Below are 26,188 nucleotides of genomic sequence, written 5' to 3'. Positions count from 1 at the left end.
CAAGAGTCACACACGATGCGATCATGGTCCAAGAAAGGCTTACACTGGTAAAGCCCTTTTTCTAAAGTTGTGTTCCCAGTAAAACATGTTCTATGACAAAGGTACTTGGACCTTAATTTCAAAATGTCTTCTCAGGTCAATTGCCTTTGGCTTATTTTCCCAAATAAAGTTTTTTGTCGTTGTTGTTTTTAAATCTGCCAACAACAAAAGGAGTAGACTGCTATTCAGATAAGGTGTTAAGAAAAAACTATTAGTGGCTGAAAAGAAAATATATTTGGACTACACCTTACTCCAACATTTACAAACTGCACATCTCATAAACTTGAGAACTCTAAAATCGCAGGAAGATCTGGCCCAAACTCCAGCACAGGAAGCAGAAGAAGTCTTTTTCTAGGTGAGCTATCACAAACGTATTCGAAACATTTCAGTGAAATTTCAAGCCACAGTCTCTCACCAAGGATTCCTTACTAGGTGCTGCGTGCGCAGGTGCTGTGGTGAAAAACAGGAGAGAGAAGACCTGACCGCTGTTCTGGAATGGAGACTCCAGTGGGACTAGAAGACACATGTATGCATCCAACAGTTAAGCAAGGCGTCGCTATGCTAATGCAAGTTAGCAGGGTACAAACGACACGCGACAGCACTTTAGAGTACAGAAACTCTCGCTGAAGTGTAAGATCTGTTTGCGAAGGGGTTTTGGAGTTGACAACGATGTGGAGTTGACAATGAGGAATGCTGTGATTTCAGCCTTCTAAAGGAAAAGCAGAATACTACCATAGGCAGGAAAGAATCCAAAGAAGGACGGCAAAGTGAGAGGGAGCCTACACAGAGGATCGTAAGGAGGCTGGGTTCAAAGAGATGAACAAGGGAGTCAGCTGGCCGGCAACAGTGAGGGAAAGTACTAGAACAAAGAAGAGGGAAGACGTGAGATCCTGAATGGGTAAAATACTGTTTACTGGACAGGACCCCTAGAGGACTTCCGGAGCTAGGAAAGCAGGCTGACGCCTTGGAGAACGAACTACCCACGGGCTCCTGTTTCAGCTGGTAAGCAGGACTATCAGGAAGACTTCGAACCCATCCCGGAGACAGCAAATGGACAACTGGACAAATGGACAATGAAATGGACAAATGGGCAATGCCCTGTATTACTTTCCATTTCGACCAATGAGCACACCAGCCCGCCCTCACGGGCAGACGAGTGCAAGTCCTTCGAACAACTCTGAAGGTCTTTAACCAGGCTGTCGGAGAACCACCACTAAAATGATCTAAAAATCACCCGCAGAACTGTGGGAGCACCCATACTCCAGACACAGGTCGACTACTCTACGAGGTACCTGTGGCCACAAGCGGTCTTCTCCAGACTGGGTTCCTCAGAAAACCTAAGTCCGTCTGGCTGCAGCCCTGCACTAGGGGGTCACGTGCGCATGCAGGACAGACCAGACGAGCAAGCAGCTGCCGGCTGAGGCACACCCCTGCAGGCAACACAGAACGCGACACGGCGGGAAGCAGAAAAGCAGCAGCTCACTCAGAGTACGACGAGCAGTCCAGGGTGTCAAGGGGCCAGGCTACAAGACCCCGGAAGGGCCCAGCGATCTCCGGGTTTCCCGTGGAACTGACCAACGGGGACACTCTGTTCTCAAATAATCACATGGCTCGATGCATTCGAGAGCAAACCGAAGTCAGGGCTAAATTCACCTAAAGCTCCTAAGCACCTGTCAGAAAAACAGGTTACGGACCTGGAACGGACACTGGCTCCTCCTGACAGGCTTTCTGTGTGCCCTCCACTTCCTGAGGCATGTCCCTCCCTATCTGAAACTGCCTGCCAGCTAGCCTTAGTTTTGTTCATGATGCCAAACCATTTATATGCTGAAACCAACACAGAGTAACCAACTCTTGACTGCCTAATGGTCTGCCTTCTATGTTTCCTGTGCTGACTTTCGTTTCTGCTCTCCTGCCTTCTATTGCCTCAAACACAAACAAAACCCCCAAAACCGTCCCTCGTGCTACTCACCAGCAAGAACCTCCATTTCACTTAAAATGTAATTTACTGTCAAACTTTCTGTCTCGGTTGGCTGCTAGAAGGTGTGAAATGACACTGAGGCAAAGGAGGAGGAGATGGTTCTGGGTGCAGACAGGAAGGGGACAAGACAGTCGTTTTTGAGAATCCTACAGAAGTACATCCAAATCACCTGGCTGACAGTTCAAGTCAATCCCATCATGACAGATACCACAGGAAGATAAAAATTACTTACTCACATAAGACTCTTACAACTAATAGGGCCAGAGCAAAAGGCACTCAAGACCCTTGAAAGCAATGACCTGGGTCCGTATTACGGAGTAGGAAAATTCCCTCGGTCCCCTCCTGAATCACGGTCATTCTAGACCTCCCATACGAACTGTACAAAGCTATCCTCACTCACGCCACGGTTCTCAAAGCTAAAGGGGAATTTAAGTTCTCTAAAGCAACCCTCTGGTTCCATAAATGAGAAAAACCAGGTCCAGTGAGGGCCGTTAACAGAGGGACTACCGTTACCCAGTCCTACTCGCTCACGGGAGCTCCGGGGGCCCCCCGGTGGCGTTTCACGATCAGAATAGGATTTGACTTCGTTCGCCACAGAGCACAGCACGGAGCCCAGCCGGAGAGACAGTGAAAGGGCCGGACACAAATATATACTTTTGAATTTAGTATCTGGGGGACGGGGGACGGGGGACGGGGGACGGCAAATGGCATGGCAGGGGAGGCAAGAGACAGGTGTTTGGCATTTCCCAATCAGTCCGTCCTTCCTCCCCCTCTTCATACAAACTTGACAACTTTAAATAAACCAAACATTTATTTCTCTCCTCCTGCACCTCTGGATCAATGGCTGGTACATGAAATACAAAAATATGTCATTTAAATCATTTTTATCACAAAGGGCAGAAAGAAACATGAATTCACACTCCCACACACCTGTTCCCCACTCTTTCCAGAGACTGACTTCCCAGGTTTTCTTGCTATTTGGTTTTTCTGTTTCCAAACCCAAGTGACCAGGGAAGGAAAAGCTGCAGATGTGTGTGAGCTGTGCTACTGTGCCCTTCCATGAGCCAGTACAACCAAGAGCTGACTGGAGGGAGGGGAAGAGGAGGGGGACAGAAAAAAGGGAGCAAGGGAAGGAGAGAGGAAGAGAGAGAAAACGCTCAAACATTTAAGATATAAAATAAGAAGACTGCGAGGCAACATCGTGAACACATTTCCCCCTCTCAGAAAGTTTGACTGCACACGGACAGTTGGCAGGTGCCGAGGAATCATGCTAGAACCACAGCTCTTCGCTCCTTCTTGACCTGAGAGTCAACCACCACCAGAGACACCCCCGGCTGAGTCCTACCGGCAGTGCTCAGCTAATCCCAGGGAGTGACTCCTGATCTTTTGATGAATGCTTTCTCTTACAAAATTACCCTGTTATGGAGTACAAGTGGTTCTTTAAATACAGCTGTTACTAAGACCAAACTATTTGAAAAGGTTTGCAAAACGTTCTAAAAGTCGAGTTTATGCTGACACCTCCAATTACGTAACATAAGAGAACATCATAAAGGCCGAAACAGGTTAGTTGGTATCTTATTATTGTTTGTAATGCACTCTACCTACCTCACAGGGTTGTTGTGAGGAAAACTGTCAGATTTTGAAAAATGCCTTGAGCTCCTCGAAGGAAAGGCGCTATATAAATGCAAAAACAAACAACAACAATAAAAAACTATTTGAATAATTTGTACTTGTCATTTCTAAACAGACTTACAATAGTAGTTGTTGCAGAAGTCCTTAAAACGAACGCTGTGACACTCGAGAAGATTGTGACACCACGGGCAGACTCAGTATAATAACAAAAGCCAAGATGTTGAAATTCTTTCCTTCCCACACGACATCATTTGCCCCTTGATCATTTTAAGTTAGAAGGTCTAGAAGTTTCATTACGCTTTCTAGTCAAGCACTTGACTTTACAGTGATATTTAGGGTGATTGATGTCTAGTTCGCATCCAACAGTGGACACGAAACATAATACGTAAACAACCAAATTAAAATTAGACAGTTACAGCACTGGAAAGATGGGTGCAGGCTGAAGTACAACTTGGACCAAATAACAGAGAAAAGTTCCAAAAGTCCCACGAGGGCTCTTCCCATTTGTCACGTTCTCTCCTGCTCAGCCCAACGTCCAGTGAGTCTCCCCAGCGCCTCAGGAGACTGAAATCTCTGGGTCACGCAGCCTAAAACAAGGGGCCGTGACAGAAAGCATCCCCCCTGCTGTACAACAGCACTTGTACCAGATCTCCGCTTGGTTTTTAAAAAAATCAGAGGCATGACTAACAACTCTCTTCTCTGGTTACAGGGAAGAATTTAATTTTCATAATTGACAAGAGTCACTTAAATCTAAGTACTTCCCAGTAAACTGAAGTTTCTACTTTGTTTATACCATTTCCAGATATTCCGGCTGCAACTCTGACTCACTTGTGCATAAATGGAGGGACATATCAAGATTTAAACAATAAGCATTCGGAATAGAGCCAGCTAAGGAAATTCTTAAATCGTTAAATATCTGCTGTATCCGAACACTGTTTCTGAAGGCACACTGAAAGCAGCAGAGGGAGGGAAGCAGGTGTAAAACAGAGAAACTTAAAAAACGACAATCAAATTACAGATGTACCAACAGGGCAACGAAGAGATCCCTCACACAAGAGATACACAGACGGCTGGGACGGTGAGAATCCGAGCTGTCGTGTCTTCCGGTCCCATCTTTCACACCTCGCAGAAAGACAAGTCCATACGCTAACAATTTATAAGGAATATTTACGATTATTCTAATACAGCACTACAGAGTTTCCTTATTTTCTGTAAAGTGGTATCTTTGAGAATGACGTTAAGTCAACATTCTGACAAATTCTTGCTCAAAAGACAAAGAACAGAAAAGACAGTCTTATTTTCAAGTAAGTGACTAAGATTAAATGAAAACGTGTGCCTTTCACTCAGATTAACAAGCTTCATTAATGAAACTTCTGCGTTCTTCCCAAATGTCAGCTTGCAAAAGAATCCGTTAAAATACCTTTGAAAAGAACGCCTCTGGTGCAAGGTGCAAGGTGCAAGGTGCCCGGGGACACAGCAACGTGCCGGCTCGGCCACACAGGCCCAAGGCGCCAGTGCTGCTGTCGGCTGACCTGCTCTAACCAGGGCGCACCAGACTCTCTCTCTACACCAATGGCTACTCCAGAAACTCTAGGAGTAGAATTAAATGTTGTAGTGGAAAACACGAATAAATGTTTTCTTCTGGATGTTTAACGTGGCTTAACCAGTTTTATAAATATATATATAAATTTTTTAACATTTATTTTTCAGAGAGAGAGAGAGAGAGAGAGAGAGAGAATGGGAGAGAGCGAATGAGCGAGCAGGGGAGGGGCAGAGAGAGAGGGAGACAGAATCCAAAGCAGGCTCCAGGCTCTGAGCTGTCAGCACAGAGCCCGATCCAGGGCTCAAAGCCATGAACTGTGAGATCATGACCTGAGCTGAAGTCGGGCACTCACCAACTGAGCCACCCAGGTGCCCCTAAATATATAAATAGATTAAAAAAAATTTTTTTTAACGTTTATTCAGTTCGGAGAGACAGAGCACAAGCGGAGGTGGGGCAGAGAGAGAGGGAGACACAGAATCCAAAGCAGGCTCCGGGCTCTGAGCTGTCAACACAGAGCCTGATGTGGGGCTTGAACTCACAAACTGCTCAAAATTCATGAAACCTGAGATCATGACCTGAGCCGAAGCTGGACGCTTAACCAACTTAGCCACCCAGGCGCCCCTCCTCTTTTAAAAGTGTATTTATTTATTTGTTTTGGGGTGGGGGGAGGGGCAGAGAGAGAGTCCACCAGAGAGAAACTGGGAGATACGATCCCAAGCGGGCTGTGTGTTGAAAGAGCCTGATGTGGGGATCAAACTCACAAAGCGTGAGATCATGACCTGAGCCAAAATCAAGAGTTGGACAATTAATCGACTGGGCCACCCAGGCACCCCTAACCACTTTTAATTTTAGATCCTGTATTTTAATTCAGGGATGCTCGGATACAGTAATGTCTTGGGTTTTAATAACATTTGTGGGGTAAACGCTAAATTTTACATTTTAGGACTCCACGTTTTTAAATGAGCCTAGGCAACTGCTGATAAGGAAGTTTATTTATCTTGAGAGAGAGACAAAGCACTAGCTGGGGAGGGGCAAACGGAGGGAGAGAGGGAGAGCCCCAAGCAGGCTTTGCACCGTCAGCACAGAGCCTGAGGTGGGCTTCAACTCACAAACTGCAAGATCACGACCTGAGCCGAAATCAAGAGTCGGACCCTTAACTGACCGAGCCCCACCTGGCGCCCCCTGATAAGGACCTTTTATGTACTCATGACATCACAACAAAGCTCAGGAGGCCAGATGGCCTAGGACCTCGCTGTTCCAAGTACAGTCAGGAGCTTGTTAGAAATGGAGCATCTCAGGCCCCAGCCCACAGCTACTGAATCGGAACCTGCATCTTAACAAGACTCCCCAAGTGACTCATATGTAAAACTAATTATAGGAAACAGTTGTCAGGACTTCTATTAAAAAATAGGAGTAACTTCCTATTGTAGAAGCCAGTAACAGGCAAACTGCTCATCTTCTGGAGCAAAGAACGGCGGGAGGACGGGGAATTGACTATAGGGAGTTCCTTCCTAAACCAATGACCCTTCTGTTATTCTGATGCAGTCTTTCCATGATGGTTTATGTGCTTCCACAGTTCAGTATACAGGGCACAGTGAACGTGACCTACCTAGCTCTTTTTTCTCTTCCTTGATGACTTCAGGTCATAATTATGGGCCTTTGCAGTAATAGCCTGACCCTCTCTAAGACTGTTATGTGAAAGCGATTCTTATTTCTTAACTATTACCAGGACCTTCTAGGAGAAGCAGCAGTGGCCTCACTGGGGAAAAGAAGGGAAATGGACTGAAAATGACGCAAACCAGGGGAGCCCGGCTGGCTCAGTCAGAAGAACGTGCGACTCTCGATCTTGGGGTTGTGAGTATGAGCCCCACGTTGGGTATAGAGATTACTAAAAAAAACCAGACTTTAAAAACATTCCTTGAGAAAATAATTTAAGAAAAAAATAATGCAAACCAGATTTTATTTGGCTATTAGGGCATCCAGTACTGCTGATTTCCCAGCCAACAGCTATCCACCTGTCTACTTACAAAATTTAGGCATCTGCCCCTCTGAGGTCAGGGAGCTATTTAAATACGTTCTCAAGTCCACTCCAACCTGTCACTTCATTTTAGCAAGGAAAGATCTATGGTAACAGGAATCCTGAAAATACCAAAGGCTCATTTTTATCCAAATCACTTCTTTCTGGATTTAGAAAATAATTGATAAACGAATCATACAGTCTTTTGTTTTCATCTTAGCAACGGACAGAATTAAAAGGGGGAAAATGGCACAAGAGTTTCCTCTAATCACCTTCATTCGCCAATGCCTCCCTCCCCAACTACCGGCGACTAGTCACATGGTGATCAAGTTGCTCTGGGGTGGTCACTGGCCCTGGAGCTACAAAACACCACTGCAAGTATCAGGAAGGTAGGAGGGATCGGTGGCCTAGAACTGGCTCTATACATTCTCAACCTCACCAGACTTGAAAGCCCTCTGCCACTCACGTTAAGAGGGAAAGTTGTCAAGTTCCGAGTTAGTGTTTGGTGGCAATCATGAAAGTATCTAAGGGCCATTTTCAGGGGAGAGATGCTTAACAAACATGAATTACAAAATTAAAAAGAAAATTTTTTTTTAGACAGAGAGAGACAGAGACAATGTGAGCAGGGGGAGGGCAGGCAGAGAGTGAGCAAGCGAGCGAGAGCGAGAGAGAGAGAGAGAGAGAGACAGAATCTGAAGTAGGCTCCAGGCTCCGAGCTATCAGCACAGAGCCTGGCGCAGGGCTCGAACTCACGAACCGTGAGATCATGACCTGAACTGAAGTCGGACGCTTAACCAACTGAGCCCCCCAGGCGCCCCGTGAATTAAAAAATTTAAAGGATAACAGACTTCAAAAGCAGTGTTAACCATATTTTATACAGATGGCATGTGAGCCTCGATAAAGCACCTCCGTGTCTATTTTCTGATCTGCAGACTGGACAGACAGATGCAGGTCTTTAACATTCTCTTCATTCCAATGACGAGGTGAATCTCAAAGATTAAACATGACGGCAATACATTCCCTATATACGGTTGCAATTAGTTAGAAGAAAACTCTATAATAAAATCATGAAAAAACCCCTGATGTAACCTACTTTATGTAGAAAAAAAATTATTGTATTTTCAAGGCTTCACAGGATGCTTCTAAGATTTTTCTTTCAGCTAATTATCACAACGTTTAAAATAGACTAGGAGATGCTCCCCCAGCTTTATATTTTCATACGAACAGCCTAAGATAAAATAAGAACACAGAATTAAAACTGACAAGACTCCTGGAAGCTTTTGTTGCTTTTCTTGCCTCAAACACAAAATCTTCTACAGCAAAGACCTTTCCTTTGATGTCATCTTAAATTCTGACTAAAAGTAAAACTAGCATCTATTGTCTTAAACTCAGCATCATCATCCGCTCCACTTCAGGATACAGACTTACAATTACCTGGTGTTCATTTTGTGTGTTTGAAAACCTAGATAGGGGTCAAGAACCAGACTGGTCGCCAGGTCATCGTTCTCACAGAGCTCCTTGGCAGACATTCCAGAAGACGGCACATATCGACTCTGGCCTTCGAACCCCGAATTACCATTACCTGTGAGAAGAAAGAGAAAGGAAAGTAACTCAAAGGGAAAACTACTTAAATCTACCTTTAAAACCTTTAGCTTCGTTGCCCTCTCAAGTCAGCCATTAAGAACGGAGTACGTTTTGCACAGACAGAAAGCCAAACACAGCGAATGACCGAGAGCGTTTTGCTTAGCAGGTAATATTACCAGGGTTCCCAAGAACAGGGTCTGGGTAGTCGTGAGAATCTTGGGCTCAAATACATGCCTTCCCCGTCCCATCAAGGAAGACAAAAAATGGGATGAGTGGACGCTCACCACTGTGGCAAAAGACAGCATCAAGCGCCACTGCGGACAGGGCCGGGGGACACAGGAGACAAGAACACAAGAAACTCTCTGCAGGAAGTGCCAGGACGGACATCAAGTACGAAGAGGTGGCCCCCCGAGGGGTGAACTCTGCCATCCTCCTCTTGGGCAGGTGACCCTCACTCCCCACCTGGTAGCTGAGGCCCACAGGAGAAGAGACTTGCCTGTGACTACAGAGTCAGGAAGCAGAAGTGAGGAAAGGAGGAGAGAGAGAATGACAGGCCTATTTCTAACCTGTCTAAAACAGATTTTGAATGAATGGATAAAAATAGAGAAATGCCGGAAATACATAACCGAAGTGATGAGGTTTAATGATGGTGTTTATAAAGAGAGCAAAGGAAAGCCAAACTTAAATGGGTGAAGTTTCATCCGTGCTGATTTAAGCCTGACATGCATGTCACAGACAATCTTTTCAGGCATGTAATTATGCCAACAGTATAACTTGAAGCCTCTCAAAATTAAGATGTGGAAGAATGAAAGACAGTGCAAGGTGTAACTTTCTTTTCCACACTCTTTCAAAAAGCAAATTAAACACAACATGTTAAGGCCCTATCAAAAGGTAGGTAGGCATATGTTTTGTAATCAAGTTATTCATTTGCATGTAGGTATGTAAAAGCTATCAAAGTCGTTATGTTTTTTCTTTATTGAAATGTAATTCACATACCATACAATTCATCCATTTAAAGCACACAGTTCAGGGGCGCCTGGGTGGCTCGGTCAGTTAAAGCGTCCAACTTCGGCTCAGGTCATGATCTCACGGTTCCTAGGTTTGAGCCCCACATCGGGCTCTGACAGCTCAGAGCCTGGAGCCTGCTTCTGATTCTATGTGACCCTCTCTCTCTGCCCCTCCCCCACTCACGCTCTGTCTCTCAAAAATAAATAAACATTTTTTTTTTTTTTTAAACTAGGCTTCATGCTCAGCGTAGAGCCCAATGCAGGGCTTGCACTCACTACTCTGAGATCAATACCTGAGCTGAGATCAAGAGTGAGATGCTTAACTAACTGAGCCATCCAGGTGCCCCATCTGTCCTTTTAGTTTGACACATTCTAACAGCTGTGAAGTGGTACCTTGTGGTTTTGACTTGCATTTCCCGGATGACTAATGATTTCAAGCATCTTTTCATGTACTGGCCATTTGTGTGTCTTTGGAGAAATGTCTGTTTATTCAGATTCCCTTGCTCATTTTAAATTGGAGTTTGTGGGGCGCCTGGGTGGCTCAGTCAGTCAAGAATCCAACTTCAGCTCAGGTCATGATCTCGCGATTTGTGAGTTCAAGCCCCACATCAGGCTTTACGCTGGCAGCGTGGAGCCTGCTTGAGATTCTGTCTCCCTCTCTCTGCCCCTTCCCTGTGCACACTCTCTCTCTCCCTCTCATAAAGGAAGGAAGCAAGGAAGGAAGGGAAAGAAAGAAAGAGGGAGGCAGGGAGAAAGAGAAAGAAAGAAATTGGAGTGTCTTTTACTGCTGACTTGTAACAGTTCTTTATATATTCTAGATACTAGTCCTTTATCGGATGGATATGTGATTTTAAAATGTTTTTCCCCCTTCTGTGAGTGTGTCTTCATGTTCTTGATGTTAATCCCTTAAAGCACAAAAGTTTGTGAACACTGATGAATTTCAATTTACCTTTTTTCTTTTGTTCCTTGTGCTTTTAGTGTCCTATCTGAGAAACCTCTGCCTGATCCAAAGTCATGAAGATGTATGCTTTTGTTTTCTTCCAGGGATTTTATAATTAAGGTCCTTTGATCCATTTTAATTTTTCACACATACCGTGAGGTAGGGTCCAACTTCATTCTTTTGCATGTGGATATCCAGTTTTCCCAGCACCATTTATTAAAAGACTATTCTTTCCCCACTTAATTTTCTTTGCATGCTTGTCAAAAACCAATCAACTACAAATATGAAGGCTTATTTCCAGACTCTTGATTCTATTCCATGGATAGGTGTCTAGCCAAATACAACACTGCAGCTTGGTAGTAAGTTTTGAAACTGAGAAGTGTGAGTGTGCCATCTTTGTTCCTTCTCAACACTGTTTTCGCTGCTCTGGGTTCCTTGAATTTCCACAAGAATTTTAGGATCCGTTTGTCAATTTCTGCAAAGAAGCCAATTGAGATTTTGATAGGGACTGCGTTCGCTCCCTGTAGATCCCTACAGATCCCTGTAGATCTGTAGATCATTTGGGGAGTACTGCCATCATAACAATATTAAGTCTTCTAATCAATGAACATGGGATGTCTTTCCATTTATTTAGGTCTTTTTTAATTTCTTTCAATAATGTCTTGCAGTTTTCAAACTGTAAGTTTTATAGTTTGCGTGCTGATCTATACTGCTGAGCTCATTTATAAGCTCTAATGTTTTTTGTTTGTTTTTAATGTTTTTATTTATTTTTGAGACAGAGAGAGAGAGAGAGAGAGAGAGAGAGAAGGAGAGAGAGAGAGAGAGCGCGCGCGCGCATGAGCAGGGGAGGGGCAGAGAGAGACGGAGACACAGAATCCAAAGCAGGCTCCAGGCTCTGAGCCGTCAGCACAGAGCGCGACACAGGGCTCGAACTCACAGACAGTGAGATCATGACCTGAGCTGAAGTCGGACGCCTAACTGACTGAGCCACCCAGGCGCCCCAAGCTCTAATGTTTTTTAGTGGATTCCTCAATCACGTCGTCTGCAAAGAGAGATGGTTTTTACTTCTTTTCCAACCTGAATGCCTTTTAGTTCATTTTCTTGCTTAAACGCTGTGGTTAGAACCTCTAGCACAATAGTGAACAGAAGCGGTGAGAAAAGATACTCGTCTTGTTCCTGATCTTAGGGGAAAAGCATTTACTGGTCTTTCAATATTAAGTAGGACATGAGCTGTGGGTTTCTGCAGATGTCCTTTATCAGGTTGAAGAATTTCCTTCCGTTCCTACTCTGTTGAGTGCTTTTACCCTGAAAGGGTGCTGAATTCTGTCAAATGCTTTTTCTGCATCTATTGGAACGATCATATGGGTTTTGTCCATCGTGCTACTGAAGTGGGAGCATTAATTTTCAGGTATAAAGCCAACTTTGCATTCCTGGGATAAATCCCACCTGCTTATGCAACAGAATCATTCTCACTTGTTGCTGGATTTGGTTTGTTAGTATCTTGTTGAGGATTTTGTGTCCATACTTTAATAGAGATATTGTACTTTTTAGGGTATTTTTTCTTGTGAGGTCTTTGGTGTTGGTAGCAGAGTTAATACTGGTCTTATTGCATGAGGAAGTGCTCCCTTTCCTTCTACTTTTTGGAACAGTCTGTAAAGAACTGGTGTTGATTCCTCTTTAGATGTCTGCCGGTATTCACCAACAAAGCCATCCAGGCCTGAGACTTTCTTAGTAGTGTGTTTTAAAAATTACTGATTCAACCTCTTTACATGCTACAGGTTTATTTGGATTTTTGTGTTTCTTCTTGAATCCATTTTGGTAGTTCGTGACTTTCTAGGAATTTGTTCATTTAAGGTACCGAGTTTGTTGGCATCCAAGTGTTCAGAGTAGTCCATTATAACCTTTTTTATTTCTGTAATGCAGCAGTAATGTCCCCTCTCTCATTCTTGACTCTGCTCTTTTTCTTGATTAGTCTTGGATAGAGGTTTGCCGATTTTGTCGATCTTTTCAAGGAGTCAACTGTTGTGATTCTCTCAAATTTCCATTATTCACTTCTAATTTTACTCCACTGTGGTCAGAGAACGTACGATGTATGGCTCCAATCCTTTCAGGTCTGTTGAGACTTGTTGCGTGGCCTAGCCTATGGGCCTATCCTGAAGAACGTTCCACGTGCACCTGAGAAGAACGTGCGTTGTTGGTGGGTGGAGTGTTCTACAGACGTTTGTCAGGAAGCACTGGTTTAGGGTAGTGTCTAAGTCTTTCCCTGTTCATCCTCTGCCTCACTGTTCTGTTCATTATTCAAAGTGGGGAACTGACGTCTCCAAATCACTGAATTGTCTGTTTCTCCCTTTAATGCTGTCAGCGTCTGCTTCGTGTATTTTGTGGCTCTGTCACGTGAAATCACTGAGGTTTACCTAAGATGGAACATTGCTTTGTTTTGCTTCATCACTGGCTCTTTTTGTATCATTCTTGTCCAATGACACTCAATACGATGCTGTCCATCTTCAACTCTCTGGGTTTTTCCAGCCTGTCCTCTAAATCTGTCTACACACGGCAAAGCGTAGCCCATCTAACGATCCTTTTTCTAAATTATCACGTACCTCCAACAACTGTAAGACCTTTTTGCTCTGGGATGCCCAAAAAGAAGGCCAACAGCAATATGGAAAAATTAAAAACCGACCAAAAAAAGTCGCCTAATTTACCGCCCGGAACCAATACCCCTGCTATAGTCGTTACGTTTCTCAATTCCTTTCGGTTCCCGTCACGTGCTACAGGGTGGGCGGGTGTCCACGAATAGGAGAAATCTATCCAGTCCTGGGCTCTCTCCCTCCTACCCCAAGCAGGGATTTCTGCCTCGTGTACTACAGACACAGTGACCTGCTCTGATATGGAGAGGCTAAGGGCAGCCTGGGCCCCGTAAATTGCATAAACCTCTAACAGGTATCAGGGTAATCAGTCAGGACTGGTGCAATCTACCTGAAACCGTTCCAAATGCCAGGCAGAGCCAACCCTACTCAGAGCGGGCCAATTCCAACGCAAACGAAGGATGTTCCGGAGGGGCTAAATTAACCTCAGGAAAAACAAGAACGGAAAAAGCCGTCCTCCCTCACGCGGCTGTGCGCCACTGGGTATCTTCACCTAAGGCAGCTGCCTACCTAAGGCTCACACGCATCCCGGGGCACTGTCCTGCTCTTAAAAGAACTATTTCTTGAACTCTCCACAAGCAGCCCCACCCTCACCAAGGAGGAGCAAGGTGAGAAGTCACGCGTCATCAACAGTGCTCTGATGTCGGGATACACCACCGTCCGCCCTACAGAAACGGAAGGAACGGCGACAATTTGTGACGCTGCCCTAAATTCCGTTTCCCCTGTAAATGAGAGTTGAATTTATTATTCACACGTCTCAGTTTTCAAAGAGATACATACTTATACTTACATCAAACATAAAAATACAGTTTGAACTTCAAAGAAATTCAGCAGCAGCACTTTAATACAGTTTATAGAGCAGGTCAGCCATTCAGACATCCACGCTACAAAATAGAACTTAAAGTTATGGATACAAAAGCATAATTAAAGCAATCTTATTAAGCACCGAACTAGAGGCGTACACGTCAGAGGAGAGTAAGGACTGTCAAAACTCTGAAAGGGTGAAAAAGAAAGAAAGAAAGAAAAACCTGCACCGTTAGCTGAGAGCACATGAAAACTTGTTTTGAAAACAGCAGAGACAGAATACACGTTACAAGCTGCGAAGAATCACCGCCCCGCGCGACAACGGAAATGACAGTTGCATCGTGTACATACATCTGCTCGACCTCCTCTCAACCGCGTGTCTGCCGGCCTTCGCGGCCTCCTTCCCCGCGGGCTGCAATTTGGCCGGGCTCTGCGGACGGTCATTAGACAACTTGCCTCCACTCCTCCTGCCATTCACCACCATGTTCTTGGATTCTCCCAACCACTTCATGCCCACAGACCGCCTGACCCAGGTGCATTGAGTCGTTCTCTTCAGATAGCTTAGAGAATAATTCCAACGTTCTCTCCTAACAAAACAAAACATGAAAAACAGAACCGGGAGGTAAGTACGTAAGAGACCATACTGCCTGGACCCTTGAGAAAGATACAAAGTATTGAAAGGAATTCCGTCTCGGGCTGCCGGGGCCACTGAGGGGCCACCGAGGAGCAGCAGCCCAGGCTCTGCGTTTGGCGGGGGTGGGGTGGGGGGTGGCGCGGGAGGGGTGCTCGGCAAGGGCCACCAGGAGGGAAGGACAGGAGCAAGCCAAGGCCCGGCCGTGGCCCCCTCACCAAGCACACCCCGAGTTCGTGCAGGACGCCACCCGAGGTGCGCCATGCGCTGCCCGACGCCTCCGAGGACAAGCGCACCACAAGTTCATCGAGAAAAGGGAGGGGACGCACATCCATGCCAAAAGGACGAGAGAGGTGCTGAGCGACGTCCTGGCAGCCGTGAGGAGAGTGGCAGCCAAGGACCGAACTCCTCCCCTCTGTATGTAATAACTAATAAAGACTTTTTTGGAGGAAAAAAAAAAGGTAACTTAGTAACTAATGTTTCCACTCTTTACGGACCACTCGGCTCCCCAAGCCATCCGGTGTCATCTGTGTGGTCACTCAGCACGCCCAGACTCTGGAGAGGAATTCACTCGTGTTGCTCATTGCTTGTGCTGCAAACAGCCACCGACAAAGAGTTAAGTGCTCGTAAGTGTCTATCTCTCGCTTGCCAGTAAGAATAATTTTGCACCTTGTTATGCGGACGTTTAGGTACAGCTTAATAATCTGCTCAAATTACGCGTTTTGGTAGGGGCGTCTGGGTGGCTCAGTCGGTTAAGCATCGGGCTCTTGATTTTGGCTCAGGTCACAATCGCACGGTTCCTGAGTTCAAGCCCGGCGTTGGGCCCTGTGCTGGCAGTACAGAACTCACTCAGGATTCTCCCTTTCTCTGCCCCTCCCCTGCTTGTGCACTCTCTCTCTCTCTCTCCCAAATAAGCAAATAGGGGCGCCTGGGTGGCTCAGTCAGTTGAGTGTCCGACTTTGGCTCAGGTCATGATCTCACAGTCTGTGAGCTTGAGCCCCGTGTCGGGCTCCGGGCTGATAGCTCGGAGCCTGGAGCCTGCTTCAGATTCTGTGTCTCCCTCTCTCTCTGCCCCTCCCTGCTCACGCTCTCTGTCTCAAAAATAAATAAAAACATTAAAAAAAATTTTTTTTAAACAAAATAAGCAAATGAATATTAAAAAAAATTACATGTTTTGGGAACAGTGTATTAACTGTGTGAGAAAATCCCAAGGATGTTCTCTCCTGTTACGAGGAGAGCTTAAGAAAAGGGGTCTAAGTCAAGCTTTGTCCACAACAGCTCTGCCTTTCTGTTGTCAGTTTGAAGTCAATGCTCAAGGTACTTCAGGGACTGATACTCAAATATCAAAGTCTTGCCCATCATGAAATGTCTGCCTTTACAATAGCAACAAAAATTGAGTAATTGTAATATCTGCCAATATAGAGATATCCCTCACCATCTGAATTTTAATTAGCTGAATTTGGGAAGTGAATGATTTGGCTAGTGAGGGATGCTCATAATCTGTAAGGCCCTTTGGAAATAAGAGTGTAACAGATCACAGAAAGGGATGTCCGTGGCATCACCTCATTATGGAATTATGCTCTAATATAAATCAGACTAAAAAGGCTCCAGGATAAGAAAGTGCAAAAACACAAAAGTTCAGAGCTATCTGAACTTTTCCTTCCATGTGCACGTGGAACCGACGCCAGAGAGGCTGACGCTCGTGCCCAGAGCCACACAATCAGGCTGGGGGCAGGATCCCCAGGAGAACCCGGCACTGCCACCCGAGGGTCTCTCGCTAGACCACCCAGAGGCCGACTTCCCTTATTTTTTTACGAACGCACAGAGCAACACAAATGATAAACTATTCTGAGGTACTTCCAGAGATGTATACTTGGTCACGCCTTTAACAATACCCAACAAAAATACGAAACACTGAATTTTTACCTGATCTCAGGTCTCCTCCATGGTCACAGGACTCGTGTGTGAATTCACAGTGGTAAAGCGTGTGTGTGAGCCACACGCTTACGTACAAAGGTAAAGAACGTCTGATCCGTACTAAGGATGCTGTTTACAAACGTTCTCTACTATGTATTCTTCTCCTGGCTCTTTCACTTAAATTCAATTAGCACTCAACTTTCATTTGCCTAGCCTTTCATTGTTCTTGTCCGCCTCACGAAACCCAGAAGACGCCGCACGAACAACAGAAAAGGCAGGTACGGGGCGCCTGGGTGGCTCAGCTGGTGAAGCGTCCGACTTCAGCCCAGGTCACGATCTCACCGTTCGTGGGTTCGAGCTCCGCGTCGGGCTCTGTGCCGACAGCTCGGAGCCTGGAGCCTGCTACGGATTCTGGGTCTCCCTCTCTCTGGCCCTCCCCCCACCCGCACTGTCTCGGTCTCAAAAATAAACATGAAAAAAATTAAAAAGAAAAAAAGGAAAGGCAGGTAAAACTACAGACACAGTGGTTATAAGCTGGAGATTTTTCAATTATTACGTTTTATCAGACTGAACACGAGACCTACTGACGACCAAATGTCCTGTATGTGTACTCAGAAGAAGAGGCAGAGGAATTAGGAGCAGTATGCTTCTGAAGCATAAAGACAAAGAAAGCTTGGAAAAAAGGCAAGGCCCACGACACTCTTCCTTCGCCTGTGCCTGTGACAGTCTGACCCATCTCTTCGTCTGGCCAACCTCTTCACGCTCCAGGGTCTTCCTTGACCCTCACTGCCAAATTCAGGTGGACATCCCTACTACAAAACTTAGGTGGAAACCCTTATGTCGCTACACTGCAATGGTCTGCCTGCCTCCTTAACTGCCCGGGTTCCTGAGGCCAAGAACTCATTTTCCTGTTCTCCAGCACAGCACAAACTGGATCCGAGGCCCTCGAGTGACGAAAGAATCAATAAATGAAGGTGTGGCCTATGCCTAACAGGAACGATCTCTTATGTGTTTTAGGCTGTAAAATACCAGTTATAACCTGACCCTCTCAAGTCCTCTCCTTAAGACGTGACTGCCGCCACTCGCGCCTCCCTACCACCGGCCCTCCCGCCTCCGCCCCGAGTCTGCACCTTCACAGGACCAGGACCAGGCGAGGTGCATCTGGTCCTCGAGGAAGCCCATCTCGAGAACGCCCTCACGGAACACACAACTCGTGGGGAATGCCTGGAGAATGTGTTTTTAGGACTCAGGAGTCCTGGTATCCCTCGATGATGAGACATAAAATAGAACTAGACACACGTGGAACAGAAAAGAGCGACGTGGCTTCGGAGAGATTTAAGGGACAAAAGGAACAGTAAGTAATCTCTCCACTTAAGTCCCAACTGAGATTCTCACTCAGATAAAAAGCAGAAAACCTGGGGTGAAATCCAGCAACCTGCTTTTAATAAGCCCTCCAGGTGACTGTGACTCCACTCGGTGTGAAAGCTATTGTTCTCAGTTACTTCCTCATCCACTAGCTCATCTGATAGGGCAAAGAACACAGGCCAAAATTTTAATCTGAGGACATTAGACCTATCGACCAATTTTTTCCCCTGAGAATTAAGAAAAGTTCGCCAAGAAGTCATTTTAGCAGCACACTTCAGCCCAGTGCGTGGAACACAGAAATTATACGTAATTTCAATGAAATGAGGGTGAGGATTAATGATCCATCCAAACTGAAGCAAATTCATAACCTCAAGCCTCATTTTTTACAAGTTTTGTTTCGTTTTGTTGTAGAGAGAGTGTGTGCGAGCAGGAGAGGGGCAGAGAGAATCTCAGGCGTGCCTCACACAGCGCGGAGCCCGACGTGGGGACCGTGAGATCACGACCTGAGCCGAAGTCCCGAGTGAGCCCCCCAGGCGCCCCTCCAGTCTCACTTCTATTGCAGTCAACCGATATTATTTTGTTTGAACTTTTAAGATACTAAGGTATCACGCCGTCAATCACAGAACATGGCTGAATTTCACTGGTATGACTACACTGCCCGCCTGGATACTTTCTAGCTGAGGCTCCCACACGCTCCCCTGGTCCCCTGGTCCCCTTGTCCAGACGGCGGCAGTTACCGTTAAGGCAAAAGACATTACTTAAGCTCACAAATGAACTTAGTGAACTATGAACTTAGTGAACAAATGAACTCTAGTGAAACTATCAGAATTTGGGGGCTATTTACAAATTTCTAGCTCAAAATGAATGTATGCCCTACTAATCATGAGGTCGCTGTTTGTCCGTTCTGGCCTCCTGAGTGCGGACTCTTCCCGTCGGTGCCATCTTTCCTCTAAGACCACAAGCTGAAAGAACACTTACATGTTAAAGGTGGAGACGGAATCCCAAAAGCTCACACAGCTGACATCGTAGTAGCCTGTGGAGAAACATGGGGAGGCCAGCAAAGCCTAAAGCCTTTCACGGCTCCCAGAGCGGCCCCACGCCCGACATCAGCAAGGGTGCGGTCTCTCTGGCCCGGGGAACAGCTGGCTCACAAATACCACCATGGACTTGGCTTGGTTGACAGCGTCTGAACCAACTGGCCACTGTATTCAGAAGTAAGAATTACCTGAAATTTACCCCAAAATTGGCAGAAAAAAAAAAATTTCAAAGACTAGCGGTCACTCCTTAAACGGAGTAACGATGCCAAATCCCTCTCTGTTCCGATTCCCCTATATGGTTGACTCCTGAACAACATGGATCCACTTCTGTGTCAATTTTTTTCCGATAAATGCAGTCCAGCACTGTAAATGTGTTTTCTCTTTGTTAGGATTTTCTTAATCACACCTTCTGGAGCTTTATTGCAGAATACAGCATATCACACATGTAATATACAAAACTCACGTTAACCATTTATTTTGTCGATAAGGCTTCCAATCAACAGTAGACTGTTGGTAGCTAAGTTTTTGGGGAGTCAAAAGTTGTATGTGGAATTCTGACCACACAGGGGGTTCAAGGGTCAAGTGCGTAAATCAGGAAAATTATTAGACATCTATTACATTCCGGTTCCAGGCCCGGGGGATACAGCAAAGGACAAAACCAGGTTTCTGCCCTCATCTGTGCTTATGTTCTAATGAAAAAATCGCTGGGAAGTAACAAATTAGCAATTAAATGCCAGCACCTTCGAGAAAATCAAGCGGTTTCTAAGTGGCAGGGAGTGTTTCAGGTGACACAGGGGTGGGAAAGGGAGGCAGCAGTGGGTGTGCAGAGGACCGGCACAGAGTCCAGTGTGGCTGCGGCGGGGTAAGCAGGGAGGAGGGGGCAGGAGGGAGACGGGAAGGGGTGCCAGAACATGTAACGGAGAGTGTCAAAGCCACTGCTGACACCTGGGCATGGACTCTCAGGGAGATGGAAAGCAGGACTGACGTGGTCTAAGTTACAATTTTAAAGGCCCACACTAGCCGCTTGCTATGTGGAGGAAAGCTCACAGATAAATGCTTTTTAAAAAGCAGATCTAATGAAGCCAGTAATAAGTGGGGAACACGAGAGAAAGCACCAGTTAAGAGGCTACTGCAATGAACCAGTGGCCTGGGGCAGCACGGGTGGCAAGAAGTCACTGGTTTTGGGATCTTTTCTGAAGGTTCGCAGATAGACAGGATCTGCAAGCGGACTGTGGGAAAGAGGGGACTCTAACAGGCCTCCAAATTGAAGCACAGAATTTACAGAGGTGGCAAGGACTACAGGCAGCTCAGGTTTTGGCAGGGGTCGGGGCACAGGAGTTGAGTTTCGGTCATGTTCGAGATGCCCAGGAGAGACAGACGCCAGACGGGCCGCTGGACCTAAGGGCCTGGAGTACTGGTCCAGGCTGGCCGGTGCCCTAACGGGACAAGATGCAATCACCCAGGGGGTGAGTGCAGGTGAAAGAAGGCTAAGGACACAGGGAGCCGCCCTCAGACCAGGACCCAGCAGCAACGGCAACTGAAAGGAGCAACTAGTCAGGGAGGAAAAGCAAAGAGCAAACAGGGACCAGCGCTTCAGGAAGCGCGTGACCGACTCGGGCACGGGCCACAGACGCTCACAGGGCAAAGCTCTTTCAGGCATCAAAACTCAAGGGCAAGATGGGCCGCTGACGATCTGAGAACAGACGTGAAGTGTTGAAACATGGGCTCGTGGGGAAAGAGTTAGATGGCAGAGGGGAACATAGGGAATAATGAACAGAAAGAGTCCTGTCCTAAGTCCTGTGTCATTTGTTTCAAATGAGAGAAAGCTGCATGTGACCGAAAGAATACATGTAAATTAAACTCAGGGGAGGGAGATGAAAGGAAGGTTAATTTGAGATCAGCATGCCTTCAGAGTTTATATGGCTCTTTTTTAACAACAAGTTTTTAAACAGATTCCCGGGGCGCCTGGGTGGCTCAATCGGTTGAGCGTCCACTTCGGCTCAGGTCACAATCTCGCGGTCTGTGAGTTCGAGCCCCGCGTCGGGCTCTGTGCTGACAGTTCAGAGCCTCGAGCCTGCTTCCAATTCTGTGTCTCCCTCTCTCTCTGCCCCTCCCCTAATCATGCTGTCTCCCTCTGTCTCAAAAATAAATAAAAACATTAAAAAAAAAAAGAAGATTCCTTTTCTAAAGGAATAACAAAGAGCACCTGAGCGTAACGGGGCGTTCCTGAGGGGGCTGCACAAGCTCGGCTCCCTCTACTTTCCAGAGTGCTCACAAGAACAAGAACGGTGCAAGCAGGCTCTAAGGAAGGGCAGTTGAGGCAGCACTCGGGGACAGCCAGTATGTGTCCCTGAGAGGTTCACCCACTCTGAAGTCAACCGGAAAGGAAGATTCACTTCACGTGGCTTCACTGAACCAACAGGTGGGGAAGGAATTCAGATTCTTCAGATTCTACCATCAACCCTGGATTTACAAAAAAGGGTCGACGGGGCACCTGGGTGGCTCAGTCTGTTAAGAGTCTGACTTCGGCTCAGGTCATGATCTCACGGTTCATGGGTTCGAGCCCCGCACTGGGCTCTATGCCGTCAGCTCGGAGCCTGGAGCCTGGTTCAGATTCTGTGACTCCCTCTCTCTGCCCTTTCCCCACTCATGCTCTGTCTCCCCCCATCCCCTCTCTCAAAAATAAATAAATGTTAATAAAATTTTTTTTAAAAGACCTGCACTCCAAGAGGACAATATTTAAAGACTTACAGTTGTATTTAAAGAGGAAACTTTTTAGGGGCACCTGGCTGGCTCAGCTGGTGGAGTACATGACTTGATCTCGGGGTGCTGGTTCAAGGCCCACGGTGTGTGTAGAGATTACTCAAAAATAAAAAATGTTTACAGTGCCTGCGTGGTCAGTTGGTGAAGTGTCTGACTCCTGGTTTCAGCTCAGGTCATGATCTCAGTTTCCTGAGTTCGAGCCCCGCATTGGGCTCTGTGCTGACAGCATGGAGCCTCTCTCTCTCTGCTCCACCCCCCTGCCCCCACTCACGTTGTCTCTGTCTCTCTCAAAAATAAATAAACATAAAAAAGAATTTACAAAGAAGTTTATAAAGAAAAAAAAAGAGGAAACTTCCTATCATAATACCACTAAGGTAAGAGGCACACCACACATTTCAAATCATCAACAGCATTCCCTATCTTTGGGGGAATGAGATGAACATAAAAAAATTTACCCTCCAAATGTTTACAGCAAATCTATTTATAATTGGAAAAAAAAAAACCCAACCAAACAAAAAACCCAATACTTAAAAAATTTTCAAAGCGAAGCAGAGTTGTTTCACAGAAAATGTGCTTGGTTCACATCAAGTGCCTGCACTGTTCCAGCAGTGACAGAGCATCAACAAACGTCAATGTCCTTCTCTCCTTCCACTGTCCCTTTATGGGCACACAAGGGGTTATGGACTGTTGAGTGACTTCTGACTTAACTGCTCATGCTCAATTTGAAAACTCTGTTCCAATCCTTTCTTACTTGAATGTCTTAAACACAAACCAGAATTTTAAAAACTGTCAGTAAAATGAAAACAATGACTCTGAATAAATCAAGAATTTTAATATAATTCCTGTGACACCATCAGGAATTTTCTAACCAGGTGAGCCTGGGTGATTCAGTCAGTTGAGCATCTGACTCTTGATTTGGGTTCAGGTCATGATCTCAGTTCGTGAGATCAGTCCCCAAGTCGGGCTCTGTGCTGGCAGCATGGAGCCTGCTTGGGATCCTCTGTCTCCCTCTCTCTCTGCCCCTCCCACACTCATTCATGGTCCGGCTCTCTCTCTCTCTCTCTGTCTCTGTGAAAATAAACAAACAGTAAAAAAAAAAAAAAAAAAAAGAGGGGCGCCTGGGTGGCTCAGTCGGTTAAGCGTCCGACTTCGGCTCAGGTCACGATCTAACAGTCCATGAGTTCGAGCCCCGCGTCGGGCTCTGTGCTGACTGCTCAGAGCCTGGAGCCCGTTTCGGATTCTGTGTCTCCCTCTCTCTCTGACCCTCCCCCATTCATGCTCTGTCTCTCTCTGTCTCAAAAATAAATAAATGTTTAAAAAAAAAATTAAAAAAAAAATTCTCTAACCAGACTACATGTTGAACTTGTCTCAGTTTATCTTAGAGAAATTATCCAATGGCAAAGAAACAAGTCCCATGTGGTTGAGAAGGTAGCACATGTTTTTAAGGTTTATCTTTATTATTTATTTTGAAAGAGAGAAAGTGCTAGCAGGGGGGAGGGGCAGAAGAGAGAGGGAGAGAGAATCTTAATCTTAAGCAGGCTCCATGCTCACTGTGGAGTCTGATGTGGGGCTCAATCCCACAATTGTGAGATCATGACCCAAGCTAAAATCAAGAGTCTGACGCTTAATCAACTGAGCCACCCAAGCACCCCTGCACACATTTTTAAAAAGCAGGATTAAAAAATAAATAAATAAAAGCCTGCCGGAGGACTTTTCAAAAACTTTACTGAGAAAAAACAGAGCAAACAATTTTCAAGTGATTCAGCTACAATATCCTAAGAAAACAATCCGGAACACCAAATAGCTAACAGAATTATCTCCAGAGAATGAGATCACAAGCAATTTTTTTGTTACGCGGTATATCTTTCACAAGGTTCAACTTCTCAAAATGAGCGTGTATTACTTTTATAATAAAAATTTGAACACAGAGATATTAAAGGGAAATTAGACAGACATCACAAAAATCCTTCTGCATCATTTTTATGTATGTCGTCAAAGCCAATTTCTAAAATCTTAATTATAGCAATTCAAACATCAGGGAAGTCTAACACGTCACTGAAATACTTCCACAAGTTTCTGACGCCTCTGCTTAGAGACCGTGATATTCCAGTACCACAGTCGCAGCCTCCCTGGAGCTTTATTGTTAAAATAAGCACAAGGAAGACAAACACAAAAGCATAAAAATGAAAGAAAGCACTGTCCAGAGAGAAAACAGCACCCCCAAAGAACAAAAGTGTCCCCCCCACCCCCACCCCCAGGGCCAGCAGTGACTGCACAGGCTAGGGTCCGTGCAACCCACCAGTGAAGTAAAAATCCAATTTCCCTTCTGGGGCCTCACATGTCCAACCTCTGTGCAATAGCAGAAACACAAGTAGTATCTGGAAATTGTTAAGCACTACCAGTAACACAACTTGCCTTGCTGATCCCCAAAAGGTCCTGCACGGTGCGGCCCTGCCCCTCTCCCCGTGCTCCAGCCGGACCTCCAGACACAGCCCGGGGCCTCATCCCGCTAGCGTGCTAGGCGTGTACACGGGCTCTGTACCTGGGATGCGGTCAGGCTGCCCATCAGTCCCCCCACCCCCCAGTCCTCCGTCCCACAGGCTGCCTTCTTAGAAGCTTTCTCTTTCAACTGTCCTCGCTTCTTCGTGTAATTACTTGACGACACCTGGCTTTCCCACCGCAGCGGATGCTAGCTAAGGTGCACTCTGGGGTCACTGGCACCTAGCACAAGGCTCAACAAGCCACAGGTCCGTTCCTATCACATCTCCCTTTTTAGGCCCAAACCTGACTGCTACATACAGGCCAACTGGTGGTTAGTACTTTCTTTTGAATCTAAAGTTACAAAAGGACTCCACCATGATATATCAAAGAATTGCAAATCTGTCTTTATCAAATTATGCCAAATCCATCTGTAATCAATAGATATCCAAGGTCCCACGGAATCCTAAAATAGTAATCCATACTATCAGGCCAATAGAAGAAGCCCCCCGCAAAGCTATCAGAATCACGTGTGATCAATATCCCACATTACAACACGCTAAGCCTAGAATACATTTTGACAAGACAGTTAAGCACTCGAGAACACTATCGTGAATTTATGATCAGACTTGTAACCTTACCACTTGCTCTTATAAATACTGTCAGAAAGAAGTGTCATTTGCGAAGTCAGACGAGTAAGTACCATTTCTTCTTTTTCCCCAGGTTTTGCAGAGTCAAAGCGATCAAGCGTTTTGCTTCAGCAAACTTAACAGCATCCCCAGGCAGCCTCAGGTGGTAAAGGCCCTTCTGATGCGGCAAGAGATGGCACCAGACTGGGAGCAATTTCCCACAATGCATCGTAATGCTCCACCCACCCCCTTTCAGGATAAAATGATGGCCAGAGACAGGATCATGAATCATGCTGAAATGGTAGCGCTAACTGCTACAAAGGAGACTATAGCAGGCTGGAGAACGGTCCCCAAAGATATCGGGTCCTAATCTGGAGCCTGTGAATGTTTATAAAGCAAAGGTTCTATGGAGAGGCGGTTAAGTTATGGGTTCTGAAACGAAACAGGTTATCTGAGTGGGCTCTCAATGCTATCACAAGCGACCCTACAAGAGGGCAGCAGAGGGAGATTTGACAGGAGAGGCAAGGACGTACAAGCGAGGGGAGGCAAGGAACAGACTTCTGTCCCACAGCCTCCAGGGGGAGCCATAGCACGCCTTGATTTTGGCCCTGTGAAACAGCGGGCGAACTTCTGGCCTCCCCAGCGGAGAATACACTGCTGCTGTCTTAACACACCAGATTTGTGGCAGTTTGTTACAGCAGCCACAAGAAACTAATACAGAGACCATGACAAAGTAAACCAAAGGAAAAACGCTTTACAGTTACCAGACCCCCAAAACACATAAAATTGCAACGTATCACAGGAAAAACTTATAAACACCTTTAAAAAGTTGTTTTAAATATACTTTTAAAAACGGTTATTATGGGGCACCTGGGTGACTCAGTCGGTTAGGCGTCCAACTTCGGCTCAGGTCATGATCTCGCGGTTCGTGGGTTTGAGCCCCGCGTCGAGCTCTGTGCTGACAGCTCAGAACCTGGAGCCTGTTTCGTGTTCTGTGTCTCCCTCTCTCTCTGACCCTCCCCCATTCATACTCTGTCTCTCTCCGTCTCAAAAATAAATAAACGTTAAAAAAAATGTTTTTAAATAAAAAAATAAAAACGGTTATTTCCCCCTTCAACTGCCATTATAAATCATGGCTACAGAGAGAGAGATACAGATTTTGAAGATAAAGCTAGCATC

General features: G+C 45.9%; 1 protein-coding gene across 6 annotated transcripts in view; it reads right to left on the bottom strand.

Moving 5' to 3' along the window:
* KMT5B (lysine methyltransferase 5B) overlaps window positions 1-26,188 on the bottom strand; it is a 56,194-nt gene that overhangs the window by 19,257 nt on the left and 10,749 nt on the right. For 2 of the 6 annotated variants that reach the window (XM_053202823.1, XM_053202824.1), the window contains exons 2-4: window positions 14,541-14,776; window positions 8,644-8,791; window positions 3,623-3,691 (exon numbers count right to left, since the gene is read on the bottom strand). In XM_053202823.1, coding sequence (XP_053058798.1) covers window positions 3,623-3,691; window positions 8,644-8,791; window positions 14,541-14,700 — 377 coding nt within the window. In that variant the 5' untranslated portion in view covers window positions 14,701-14,776. Of the gene's footprint in view, window positions 1-3,622; window positions 3,692-8,643; window positions 8,792-13,979; window positions 14,108-14,175; window positions 14,270-14,540; window positions 14,777-26,188 lie in introns of those variants that run through there. The other 4 variants (XM_053202826.1, XM_053202827.1, XM_053202825.1 and 1 more) reach the window with 4 other exon arrangements.

This window comes from Acinonyx jubatus, chromosome D1 (genome assembly GCF_027475565.1).
Source record: "Acinonyx jubatus isolate Ajub_Pintada_27869175 chromosome D1, VMU_Ajub_asm_v1.0, whole genome shotgun sequence".
NCBI lineage: Eukaryota > Metazoa > Chordata > Mammalia > Carnivora > Felidae > Acinonyx > Acinonyx jubatus.
This window is presented reverse-complemented; position numbering and strand designations above follow the sequence as displayed.